General features: G+C 34.6%; 2 protein-coding genes across 2 annotated transcripts; both read right to left on the minus strand.

The window, feature by feature from the left end:
* Positions 1-903: 903 nt before the first annotated feature.
* Positions 904-5,514, minus strand: LOC107779689 (protein OBERON 3). The gene is made up of 2 exons (XM_016600160.2): positions 3,419-5,514; positions 904-1,664 (listed from the first exon to the last, which is right to left on the minus strand). Exons 1-2 carry the CDS (start codon positions 5,277-5,279, stop codon positions 1,099-1,101), a joined length of 2,427 nt encoding a protein of 808 aa, XP_016455646.1. The 5' UTR covers positions 5,280-5,514; the 3' UTR covers positions 904-1,098.
* A 3,997-nt stretch (positions 5,515-9,511) lies between these two features.
* LOC107783391 (putative protein phosphatase 2C 63) lies at positions 9,512-13,065 on the minus strand. The gene is made up of 4 exons (XM_016604358.2): positions 12,667-13,065; positions 11,640-12,022; positions 10,208-10,444; positions 9,512-10,064 (listed from the first exon to the last, which is right to left on the minus strand). The coding sequence occupies exons 1-4, from the start codon at positions 12,911-12,913 to the stop codon at positions 9,801-9,803; spliced, it is 1,131 nt and encodes a 376-aa protein (XP_016459844.1). The 5' UTR covers positions 12,914-13,065; the 3' UTR covers positions 9,512-9,800.
* Positions 13,066-13,641: the final 576 nt, after the last annotated feature.

Consider the following 13,641-nt stretch of genomic DNA (forward strand, 5'->3'; position numbering starts at 1 on the left):
TTATTGATAATGGTACTGTTGGGTATTTGTGATAGTTTTTAGAACTTGTGGGTATAAGTCATGTTTCATATTTTTTTAAAATAAATTTGGGAAATATATTTTGAAAACTGATGTTCAAACACATTTTTATCTTCAAACCAAATTTCATCCAAATTAGATTTTTCAGAACAAATTTGAGAATCTACGGTAAAACAATAGGTAAGAGTCTACTCTACACCCACTTCCCAGATAATAAAATGGATGATTACTGTTTCCCTGTTATCAGATTCCATTTACTCTGATATAATCATTAACAATGCGTCAATTGCACTAGTACATGATTCCCAGTCACAATCCGAATATAATATATTAGTATATATTCTCTTTTTGTAAGTAAGATAAGATGGTACGCCGCTCGAGAAGGAATTGGTCCTGTAGAACAAATTCCTCAACGGAAAGTGACACCCAAAAATAAACAAAAACATAGGAGCTAGTGGCAAACGAAAAACAAGTCATTAAAAACTTTGAAAGTTAAAGAAATAACCACATTTACATATTGCTAAACGGAAAACTAAAAGAATGAGATGAACAGAATACTCTCAATCTTTTCCACAATAAAGAGAGACTGAGTCCAACAATTAGCTCCGACCAATTATTGCATTTCAGAGTCGTTCCTTTTTAGGGCCGCATCTTTAGTTGACAAAATTCTGAACTCAAGCTGTAAATAGTAGATCCCAATGGCCTCTGACTGCAACATATTTAGCTCTCGGACTCTGGTTCAGACATATTCTAAACCAAGCAAAACCTTCAAATACCCCCAAATAACTAATTTGATCTTTGTCCTCACAGCCTAACAGATGGTTTTGACTTGTGATAGTCCAAAGCATAAATTAGTAGTCAAATGCATTTTGGATCTTAGACATGTTTAGTAGAGTAAGAAAAGTATCCTACGAAGTTCGAAAAAATTCAAGATTTTACAATATAGTTCACCAACATTCAACTCACAAATTAAAGGAATTGGGTAAAATCTAAAACAAGAACAGAAGACAAGATAGTCAGTACCATTTGTCATCTAGTTGCCAATTTTACTTCAGAAATAGTCAAATTTTGTGGTTAAACTTAAACCAACAGCTGCTTAGTTGCTTCCATTCTTTTTAGCAAGCCTGCAATCTCAGATTGCATTCTCATTTTCATCTTGTAGTAATCACATTGTGAATTCTCCAATACTTTAAGCTCTTCCAACTTTTTCCTCCTCCTTTCCTCAGTCTCCTGCAAGCAGAGTTTATCAAGCTTTTCTGAATACTCTTCCTCCAGTTTCTCCGTTTTTATTCTAGCCACCCGTCTAAAACTCTCTGCCTCTCGGCGAGCATCATCTGCTCGATTCTGAAACATCCTTGCTTCTGCTTCTTTGATCCGCACAATGCTTTCCAAGCTATCAAGATCATCTTTCTTTAGTCGCTTCACAGACCATTCGTCTTCAACCATTTTAACATCTTTCTGCTGATGCTCATCAAACATCATAATATCTTTTCTTCCACTTGAAGAGCTGATGTTGTAGAAGGAAGATTTGGGAGCAAGCGAGGTAGATGCAGGAAGAGCAACCGTATCTTTTTTTGGACCAGCTTGACTACTAAAGTCTTTATCAGGAAAAGTGGATGAAGGAAACTCTGACAGCCCATCTGCGTCTGTTAATCAAAGAACAAAGTTAACTGAAATTAGATAGCCTTCACGCAAACAGATAAGGCAATCATCAGCTAAGTTGCTCCAACACGGCAGTTTAGGTGCCGCACCCGTGTCGACACGACACTAATATGGGTGTGGGTATGGGATCCGTGTCGGATCTGGTCAAACAATTTTGAATACTTTGACCACAACGAACGGAAAATTCCAGACGAGATACAAATTGATTCCCGAAATCAGAACCAAAACTAGGGTAAATTTGAAGAAAATAGCATATCTTATCTAGGAAATCAATCCTTTACTTATATACAACTTGAGAATAAAAAAAATTCACACTTTACAAGCTATACGTAAGTATTCCACAAAATTTCTCATAATTTAGAGATATTTTTATTTTGTTGAATTATTTTTAGTTGGATCCCCGCACCCGTATCCGTACTAGGATCCATATCCCCGAATCTTAGAATTTACATCTTGAAGGATCTGACCTCTAGATTCGCACCCGTGTCGGATACCCGCACCCGTGTCCGAACAACTTAGATCATCAGCTCATGCTCAATAAGCACATAATTGATAGGCATATCACTTGACAATCAGATCTCAACTGAAACACGAAGCCTGCTTACGAGTACATAATTTCCCATGTTTCTTCTTACTTATTTAAAAAAATAAATTTCCCCCGGTAAATAAATTTCTGAATAATTTCACCAATCCAACAACACTAAACAGTAAACGACAGAGTTATAAGGGCAGCTCTAAACACTTCAGCCACTTAATTCCCAAAATATACGATGTTGATATCTTGCTAACTACAAAAACTGTCATTAACGTTCAAAAATAAAGATAAATCACTCAGAGCCCTTTAGGCTTTGTTGCTCAGTCCCTGAAGCATGCAATACGGAAATCATTAACTGATACACTTGAAGCAGTGATGTTAAATCATTGATTATCATCTTTATCTTCAAAATTCATTTCTCCATCAGGCATAAGGAACATCTATCTTCCGTTTTTGCAAAGAAAAATGTGTATTGTTTGCCATTGGAAGTCCAAATAATTTGCATCTTCAGTCGGGTTGATTTTTTTCAGTGTTCCAGATAAGCAGACATGAGATAGGAACAACAAAGGAAGTCAGGAAGGTTTGAAATCAATACTGAGCATCAGGTTGATTTTTTTCAGTGTAATATCCAGATAAGCAGACATGAGATAGGAACAACAAAGGAAGTCAGGAAGGTTTCTAAGCACATTGATTATAGCCTTTATTCCCTGTATTCCTTATAGTGGTCTCTGCAGATGTAAAATTCTGTTCCTTTACTTAAGCGAAATCCATCTTCAAAACTCAACCTGATGCTCAGTATTGATTTCACTATAAAGGTCAGCAATATTCTCTTTTTATCGGTAAACTAAAATTCCTATTTTATTTTAATCATATCCCAAAGAAGCAGAGCTCGAAGTCATAACTAAGACCATATTAAACAAGGATTACTTATGTCCTGTCAGGGACAAGCGATAAAATTAAACGAGGTCACTAATATAAATAATCAGTCCTTGAGAGGCTTAAGCGTTCTTTGCAAATATACATTCTAAGTTACAAAAGTGAGTCACATAATAAAAGAAACAAAGAAAAACCAAAAGCAAGAAAGAGAGAATAGTGAATTAGCCTAGAAATTTGCTCAGATTACCAGTACAAAGAACTAACCTCGAAGCTAACAGCTGAAAAGAGAAAAATAAAGAAATAATGTGGTTTGGTAGGTATACTTACAATTAAAGAACTGAAAGATGAAATTGCAGACATCTGGACGAGAAATCATCTTTTTCTCTAGCTTACTACGCAATTCAGCAGCCTTAACATGCAACTCCTTGCCTTTAAAATCTTCACTCCCTTGGAAGATTTTCTGAACACAGTCAAGCTCTTTCATCAATGTTTCTTCACCCCAATCTTTTGCACAAGACGTGAAGACATCTTTAACAAATCCAAACATTTCAGATGCATGACCACATCCAAGACAGTAAAATTGCATTTCAGTTGTCCCGGCAGGCCCTTTGAAGCTTGGACCTGGCTTTATAAGATTCCTCTGAATACCACAAACAGCATGACACCAGTGTGAACACGCATCACACCCAACCCAACTGCAAGTATTATTGGCACAATCGAAGTTCAAGCAAACTGGACACATGCATTCACTGCAGAATCCTTTCTTTGTTGAACAAATCTTGCATTCACAATCCTCAACAGGCAATACCCTCATACAGTTTATATTTCGACACCTTTCAAGTAAGAAAATTTCCACTAATTCAGTTGTTGGTAGGGACTTTTTGCAAGATAAGAAGCTCCCGAGACCCATTTTTATTGCAACAAAAAGCTCCAGTTGAGTCTTGTGACACTTTGCGAGAGTCTCGTTGGTAAGATCACATCTCCTATTTAGCCTGTTCTGAAGGCCAACTAACTCGTCTTTTCTCTCAGGTGCTGCAATTAGGCTCCTCAAGTATTCCTTTGTTGATTCAACTGTTTCATCAGGAAGCTCTTGCACAATCTGAGCCATAAGCGGAATAGATTCAGAAACTATTTCTCTAAGGATTCTCTCAGGCCTAGAAATCTTACGAGCCCGTCCTCCATCCATACTCTCCAAACCTCTCAGACTTTCTGAACCTCTTCCCCTTGAATCGCCCGATTGACCATCAATTCTTGGTCTCGCGGGCAACTCGGATGGGAAAAACGAAATGTTATCCGAGCTTGTAGTCCTATAAACACTGTTATTACATGTCTCCTTATGTAAAACTTGGCTACCAAGAGCAAAACTTCCACCATAGTTGTTCGCCAGTGCAACACCCCCATCTCCGATTGGCCTAAACCGGCTATGAACTGAACCATTAGTTCCTTCTCCACAATTCCAGATGTGATCACTTCCCCTTCGCTGACTCCCCATGGAATGTTCATAATACTCCGTTGAATTATGCGTAAGCGAGCAACTGGGGTTGTGGGAAAAAGGGTGGGAATAGGAGCAAGACAATGATGCAGCTGTAAAATCATTAGAATGAGTGGTTCTTGTATTGTTAAGTGATGGTTCTAATGACTGTACACTCCTACTAGGCCTCAACCTAGAAGGAAGATCACCGCCATTTGGGACCACCCTATTTGAGCCAGCCAAAGACAGTGAAACATCAGGCAAAGCCAAAGAAAGGTTAAGGGTTTCAATCTTTGGTTTCTTCTCTCTATTTTCTGCCTCAATTTCCTCATCCTCAGCAGCATCCCTTTTAGATGAATTCCCATTCCCTCTACTCTCATTATTCAATTGAAGAAAATCTCTTTCTACCCATCTGTTATTACTTTCCTCATTCTGATCCTCACCTAATACCATCACTTCTTTCCCTTTGTAACTACTGCCACCTACTTTCTCAAAAACATCTCTTTCTTGAAATCCCTTCTCACAAAGGTAACTAAGAGTCAACTCTTGATAGCTAGGAGGAGTATCACTAACCATTTTCATTTCTGATACTGATTTCCCAAGAAATTGAATACCCTTTTCCCCTAATGTTCCAAAACTTGTCCCTTCAACAGTATTCTCCTCAGATTTACTGTTCTCTTTTACCTTGTTATCGGACTCGGTTGAATTTTCCACCATTTTTAATGCTAAAATAAAAATGAAGAAAGAAAAATGAGAGCACGACGATCAAAGAACTTACAGATAGATAGATAGATAGGAGAATTTCCAGACAACAAAAGAAGAGAGAAGTTGTTCAGAGAATCTTGGGGCTAACAGTATCTTCTGCTCTGCACGACATAGCGGTCTTCTCTTTCTCTTTCTTCTACTTTCTCTAGAGAAAAAAATATTTAGACTCCACTTGCAACGGCTGTATATCTGTCTTTTACGTTTTAAATTACTTAAAGGCTCCCGAAGTTTTCGTTATTTGATTATCTGCCCAGTTTAGACTTTTTTTTTAATAATATTTTTTGTTATCTAAGTGGAATAGTCAATTATTATGATGTAGTAACAAACAATATACACTTGAAGACAAAAACTAGAGTACTAATAACAATAAATTCGCTATAACTCTCGTAAAATGGATCATACAAGATTAGTTTATGTACGGGATAAAGAATAAACAAAATCAAATTAACAACCATTAGATAGGTGAAATTTATTGATAATGTAATGTTAGCAAAATAAATATGATATTTTAGGATATAACCTGTTATCGCTATATATATCTTGTTGTTATAGATCACAATTAATTTGTGAGAGAGTCTTTATTGCAATGAAAAATATTGCATCTCCCAACTCATATAACAAGAATTTTACTTACTCTTCCCCCTCAGAAAATGTTGCATATCCCAACTCATATAAACAAATGTCATATATTCTCACAAATTTATTATAGTTAAGCTTATATTCCATCAATTTGTTTTGGATGAATAGCTTTTTTCTTAGCATTAGAGGCATATTTCTAATTATATCAAAATACAGGGAGTATTCTTGCAAATCAATCACTACTTTTTTCCTGTCATTTCCTTTTCCTCATTAAACTATTAATTTCTTTTTTCCACTTAAATGGCTGCATTCTTGTTCTTTGAATTCTTAACGCGGTGCCAAGAGTCAGAGAGACACAACTCACAAGTGTTGAAATCTGTGGGCCTAGATGCCTAATTACAGAACTAACCCTGATTAGGAGATGAATTACAATTTCACCCCTTTAAGTGTGGGTCCCGTGTTGCATGCAACTGGCAGATTCGACAATGTAGCTTTCATTGACTTTTTATTCATAGCACTTTCGTCGGAATAATGATAAGAGTAACGGACAACGTGCAATAAGCATGAAGAAAAAGTCCAACCAATAAAAATGAGTTTGGTTGTCCTTTTTTCCCCCATTTTCTCCAAAGACTTTTTTAGATGCATTATACAATTTTGGTCAAAAACATCATTTGAATTTATTTGGCTAAACTTGTGAACAATTGAATAAATGTAATTATTTAATTCTTCCGGTTATGTAGCACCAAGGCTACTTTTGCAAAACTTCCTTAAACCGGAACATAAATATAATGGAAACTTTACATAACTGTCACAATTTAAAAAAAATATAATAAATTCGTAGCATGAAATCCAATATTACAGTTGTGGCAGAAAAATATTTATATTTGTAGCACACAGTTCCATTAAAATAGGAATATTAATTATTAATCTCTAAACATAAGCAATTTGAATGGAAAATCAATAATTCTTTGTACAAAAATCATGCATTTTTTTCTCTTTATCTGTTAGCTTTCTTTTTTTTGTTCTTCTATCTTCTTAATTTTATTTTCTGCCGAAACTAATATATTTTCTAAATTTATTCCATTCGTTTTCTTTTTAATTATCTTTCTTAAGTTTTTAATTTCCTTTCTTAACATAAAGATCTTACTTCGATAATAATATACGTTAATATATACAAAACGTATATAAAAAAATATATATATTGAATTAGCACATATAAAATATACAAAAAAACATACATAAAAAATACATTTTCAATTAAGATGACACTTGGACATGTGAAATATACATAAAAAATATATCTTAAATTTAATTAAGATGGCATATAAATGTACAAAAATAAATATAGAGAAAACATATATATATAAAATACATCCTGAATTAAAATGGCACTTGACATATAAAATATATTTAAAATATACATTAAAAATACATCTTAAAATAAGATGGCACTTCACAAATAAATATACAAAAATTATATACATAAAAATACATTTTGAATTAAAGTGATATTTGATATACAAAGTATAAAAGACGTATAGATCAATACATCATGAATTTAGGTGGCATTCACATATGCATCAGATTTTAAAAAATGGAGTGAAGAAGATAAATGTTGGGCTTTATTTTTGTAATATGCTAATAATGAAAACAAAAAAAGTACTCTTTATGAAATAAACAATAAATGATGCTATTTTTTTAAATAATAGTTAAAAAGGATCAAGTGTGTAAAAAACTCAAATATAATATATATTATATATAAATATAAACACTGGCCCCAAATCATCCAATTTGTGCAAATCTCCTTGTTGAGCTAACTAACCAAATATCGGAGGATTTGAGGTTGTACCCTGTATTTGTGCCACTTTTTAACATGTACCTTATATTTTAAAATTATTGATTTGGTAGCCATCTCACAAAAAATCCATAATAATATGACAATTACACCCTTGACAAAAGATATAAAACGATCTCCTCCTCTCCTCTCACGAACTTTATAAAAAAATCAGAAACTTGCCCAGATTAATCTTCAAAATCACACTTGCATGAAGTTGTTTCACCTTGAAGCTAAAATTTCATGCTAATGTAGCATGAAGTTTGTTTCGTGTTGAAGCTAAAACTTCATGCTAATATAGCATGAAGTTATTTCACATTGAAGCTAAAACTCCATGCTAATGCATGCTGAAATTATTTATCCTGCAATCTACAGTTTTGTCATGAATTTTATCTGAAACTTCAGTCTAAACATGCTGAAGTTATTTAGTTCATTTGCTAAAACTTCAGACTAAACATGCTTAAGTTATTTAGTTCATTTCCTAAAACTTCAGACTAGACATGCTTAAATTATTTAGTTCATTTACCAAAACTTCAAACTAAACATGCTTAAGTTATTTTAGTTCATTTGCTAAAACTTCAGACTAAACATGCTTAAGTTTTTTAGTTCATTTGCTAAAACTTCAGACTAAACATGCTTAAATTTTTGTCTTGTAGTATGTAATTTTCTAATGAGTTTTTGGTAATACATGCTGAAGTTATTTAGTTCATTTACTAAAACTTCAGACAAAACATGACGAAGTTATTTAGTTTATTTGCTAAAACTTCATACTAAACATGCTGAAGTTTTTTAGTTCATTTGCTAAAACTTCATACTAAACATGCTTAAGTTTTTGTCTTGCAGTATGTAATTTTCTAAAGAGTTTTTGCTAATGCATGCTGAACTTATTTAGTTCATATGCTAAAACTTCATACCAAAATATGCTGAAGTTTTGTAACGCAGTCTACAGTTTTGTCCTGAGTTTTATCCGAAACTTCAATCTAAACAAGCTGAAGTTTTTCAGTTTATTTGCTAAAACTTCAGCCTAAACATGCTTAAGTTTTTGTCCTGCAGTTTGTCAATAGTCTTTTATTAAAGAAGGGCAAAATCGTCTTTTTAAAACGCTTTTAACAAAAAATGGGTACGGATGCAAACGAAAAACAAAACGGGTATAAGTTAAAAAGGGGTGACCAAATAGGACGTCTCATGCAATTTTTACCCAAATATTGGAATTCAATTTTGGCCCAAATTCCTTGGTATTTGGGGCCTTTTTTTCAGCCATGTGTCTAAGGGCCCGTTTGGACATAAAATTTGATGGAAGATTTTTTCAAAAAAAAATTACTTTTTTTCAAAATCAACGTTTGTTCATAAAATTTCCAATTTTCACTTGAAGATGCATTTTGAAAATTTTCGAAAATTTGAAAAACTGCAAAAAGCTGTTTTTCAAAATTTTCACTCAAATCACTCACAAAACTTCAAAAACAACCCAAACTGAAATTTATGTCCAAACATAACTCCAAATTTCAAATATCATTTTCACTTGAAAAAAAAATTTCAAACATTTTTTCGAATTTTACAATTCTCATGTTCAAACGCCTACTAAATGTCGCCCTATGAAAGGAACTCTTGTTTTTACCTTGGAAGCTGGGACCCTGGGCTACTAAATTGAGGATCACCAACTCTATTTCCTTTAATGAAAATGTGTCTAATTTATTTATCCTTGCGATCTGTTAACCATAGATTTGTCTATCAACGGATAAGATTCTCAAATAAAGCATGGAATGTTCAAATAGAGAAGAAACTGTAATTTCATTTCATCTATGAACTTTCAACATGCAGTTTTAGTATAATTTCCAGGAAAGTACAACATATAGCTTTTTCACGACAGAGTCAAAAACCAAAGTGGAAGGCCGAGCTGTGTCATCAGCTTAGTCCTATCAACTCCAATACAGAAGTTGCATGTACATCAAGGTATATGTACATGGTTGATTTATATCTTAAAAGTACAATGGAAAAAACTCTCCAATTCCAAGGCGATGTATTTACAAGATGGTATACCGTATACATGTACTAGACATTGTTCATGGTGAAACAGAAGATGTGTTTTCTCCTTGATGACCGGAGTTCAGAGAGTATATGTCGACAGGGACGCTTGTGCCCTTAACAATGTTCAATCTAGCATTTGCGGGCATGTCCTGGCGATCCAAATATATAACAATAACTGTTATATCATCGTGAATATGCCGTCTGGCCCCCTTCTCTAGTCGTTTGATTTCCTCATATCTCATTTCTTTCTTTTTTGCAGCCCCCTCAAGGGCAGCTCTCACTAATCGTTTTGCTATTCCCTGTAGAAATGGAAAGAAAGTATCACTATCTTATTCGTTAGTTAATTATGTTCAACATGGATGAGTTTGATCACGAAAATTGCTTCAAGGAGAGTTGTTACTGTTTCCAGAAATTATAGAACCGTATAGAACATGATACTCACAGTTCTAGGATTCTTTAGAACAATGTCCACAGCTGCTTTGTCGCTCAGTTGCTCCCATAGGCCATCTGATGCAAATATCAAAAATAAGTCTTCTGGTCTTATCTTCCGGATCAATATAGAAGGCTCTGCTGACATTACAGCTCTTTTTAAAGGAATAGGATATCCATATTGTATGAAGAGAGGATCTCTGCTAAACTCAGGTTTCTTCAGATAGACATCTCCAATTGATCTAGAAACCTGGTTCAGGCCAATAGGCAACATTAGATGGATTTTGTCAAACCATAGGATACTCCCTGAAATTGGCTGTTAGCAAGCTTTTAATAAAAATTGTCAGTTTCAAACTTTATATTAAAATGAAAGATCCAAGATGGCAAGATCAGCATTCAGCACTATGTAACCTCTGCTACAAATTCTAGCTACAAAAAAAATTGCTATAGTGGTTAAGAGCTAAAGACTAGATGGGAAAGGAGATTCCTTTGTGTCTGTACATAAGAATGAGATTACTACAGCTGCAACAAAATGATTGGGGTTTGATTTGAATATCATATGTGCAATCGATCAATCTTGACACTGCCTTAAGTACTAAATGGAGATGTCTTCTACTAGCCTGAAATAGAAAAATCAATTCTACCCGCGGTCTAAGACCTTCAAAGTAGCAGATACAAGCATATTTATTGCCAAAACCAAAAGAGTCACTCAGTAAGAACTTGACATACAACGTGTTTAGAAGGCATGATAAACTTGCTACAAGTGCACCAACATAATCCACACATGACGTGACTAGATTTTGATAAGGATATAACGTGATAGGATTAGAAGCTAAAAAGGAATATTATACATGGTCTATAACCTCCGAAACAGTAAACAAAAGCAAATTTGATGCCAAAACCGAAAAGAGGCACTCAAGGAAGACTTTTAACGTGTCTAGACCGTTAACAGTTAATCGTAGATGGCCTATTCTAAACTTATTGGAAAGTGAGAATTGAGAATGAAAAGAGCTCTGACCATTTTCTCCTTCCAAGCTCCACCATGTCTTTTAGATTGAATAGAAACTACCTAGTCATATCAACTATGTAAATACAGCATATCCCAAAAGACTAATTAGTCTTCATCATTTGGAGGTCCGATTCACTACTGCTAGAGGTCTAAAAAGGGTGTATCGATAATTACTATCTCCAATCCCCCTGCTCAACTCCAACCCTATCCTCACCTTTATGTCCAAATGTATGGTGTCCAAAACTATGTATCAACGAAAAACAAAAAAGAGCATATAGAGGGAAAGAGATTCAAGATTCAAGATTGGTATAGTAGTCTACTTGCAATTGACACAGTTTATGTTCATACTAGATAACTAGCAGAATACCAGGAAGTCTAGTAAACAAATTTAAGAACCATGAATGAGTTAAAAGAGTAATCAAAACTAGTGAGATACCTGAATTATACCCTTGATTCTCCAGACCCCTCGAGTGTAGACAACAACATGAGAATCATCGGGATGCAGTGCCTCTACCTCTTTCCTTACCTCCTCAACCCCAACATTATGATCTATAGACAAACGTTCTGCCACAAATGTTGCTGAATCACCCGTCTCGCCAGTTGCCACTCTCCTGCCGAGCACTGCCCTGGAGTCCCCAAGATTTGCCACGTACAATTTATCTTTCGAAATCGCTCCAACAAGACAACAAGATCCCACAGAAGCAATCTGAGGCTGATCAAGCCAAGACTGCTTCACTAAATGCAAGAATCCCTCCTCAATGGCATCAAATGCTTTCCTGATCACATCCTCAGATAATCCTCCTTCTTCCAATGCAATCTCTACAATATCCAAAGTAAGGAAATGAAAAACAATTCAAGAAATTTCCAATATCTCTTAACAACATTAATTCAGACATTCAAAAATTGAACCTTTCTACAATTTGAACAAGCTCATTTCCTTTTTCTCTTCCACTCCACATATGAGCAAGTTAGTCAGTTTTCTCAAAGAATCCCCTCAATCTATGTTGCTTGGACTCTCCAAAAATATTGTTGTCATACTCATGCCGGATCCTTCAAAAAATACACTACTCTTGGAAGATACGACACGCACTCGACGGCATTTCTGAAGAGTCCGAGCAACATAGCCCTCAATCTCATGATATTTTAACAACATAAGTAAAATCACCACAGAATCCAAAAATCAAGCAACAACAACTACTCTTTAGTCCCAAACAAGTTGGGGTAGTTTATACGAAACAAATGTTCCCCATTTATATTCATCTCAGGCCAACATAATACATACAAAATAAAAATAAAAATGGAAAGTACTAGAAGAGAACCCAACAATGAAGGTGTTAGAAAAATTATACTACTAGGTTAGAAACAAAACAGAAAAACTAAACAAGCATACTTTTGTTACTATTATATTGGACTTATGTGACTGACAAGAAAATAGTAATATAAAGAGGGAGATTTAGAGTTACTTTGGAGATAAGGGAAGAGGTTGTTGTTAATGAAACGAGAAGCTTGAGGGCCACCGTGACCATCATAAACACCAACATAAGTAGCAGAAGGGGTTGTAAATACTTGACCCTGGTCTTCAAGCAACGAATTGGCCTGAACCACTGCAACTGAATAGTCACCTGTGGCATGTCGTTTTAAATCCATGTGCCACATAAGACCATCACCATCGCCCCCACCAAAGCAGCTTCCTAAGCAGGAGCTTAACATCTCTCAGACTGCTACTTCCAACTGTTGGCTATAGACAGAGAGAGGTTTTTGAAGAAAATTCAGAAAAAGAAAGAAGACTGACGTATTTATTGGTAAGCGCTTCTTCTTCTCTACATTGGAACAAAGACTTGAGACTTTTTCTTTTCAAAAGGAAGAAAAAAAGGACTAGAGACTCCACTAATAGAACAATGTCGTGACCCACGAGAATTACGCGTGTGGAAAAATTGAACAGCTACAAAATTATCAGCGATTGTATTTACCCCATGGTGTGAAGCCTCTCCTTGAGCTTAAAATTGTGGTGCTAGATAATTTAATTTTTTTATAATATTAGATTAAGACAAATTTAAATGTAGCTATATACACATTGAGAATTTATATAACCAATCTCAATATAGAGTGAGAAGTAGGGGTGTACAAATGAAACCAACAAACCGTAAAATCGATAATTCGAGTCAAATCGAGAAAAAAAAATCGACTATGGTTTGGTTTGATTGGTTTGGTGTTGGAAAAAAAACCCGACGATATTTGGTTTGGTTTGGTTTTAACTAAAAAAAGTCAAACCGAAATCAAACCAACCCGATATTATATGTATAGAAGTTTTAAATATATTTAATACATAAAAATATTTATGGTAGTGTAGTTTATAAATATTTCTTAAGCTTTTTTTATAGTTTTATCTTTTAACGCATTATTTCAAGTTTGAACTTATAATTTTTGGATGCTCCAAT

Source organism: Nicotiana tabacum, chromosome 17 (assembly GCF_000715075.1).
Source record: "Nicotiana tabacum cultivar K326 chromosome 17, ASM71507v2, whole genome shotgun sequence".
Taxonomy (NCBI): Eukaryota; Viridiplantae; Streptophyta; class Magnoliopsida; order Solanales; family Solanaceae; genus Nicotiana; species Nicotiana tabacum.

Bases quoted from the DNA above. Each gene is read 5' to 3' on its own strand.
- LOC107779689 (XM_016600160.2), bottom strand. From the start codon at position 5,279: ATGGTGGAAAATTCAACCGAGTCCGATAACAAGGTAAAAGAGAACAGT. The intron at 1,665-3,418 runs GTAAGTATACCT...TTTGATTAACAG, and splicing joins CATCTTTCAGTTCTTTAATT to ACGCAGATGGGCTGTCAGAG.
- LOC107783391 (XM_016604358.2), bottom strand. From the start codon at position 12,913: ATGTTAAGCTCCTGCTTAGGAAGCTGCTTTGGTGGGGGCGATGGTGAT. The intron at 12,023-12,666 runs GTAACTCTAAAT...TGGATATTGTAG, and splicing joins CCTCTTCCCTTATCTCCAAA to AGATTGCATTGGAAGAAGGA. The intron at 10,445-11,639 runs GTATCTCACTAG...GGCCTGAACCAG, and splicing joins GAATCAAGGGTATAATTCAG to GTTTCTAGATCAATTGGAGA.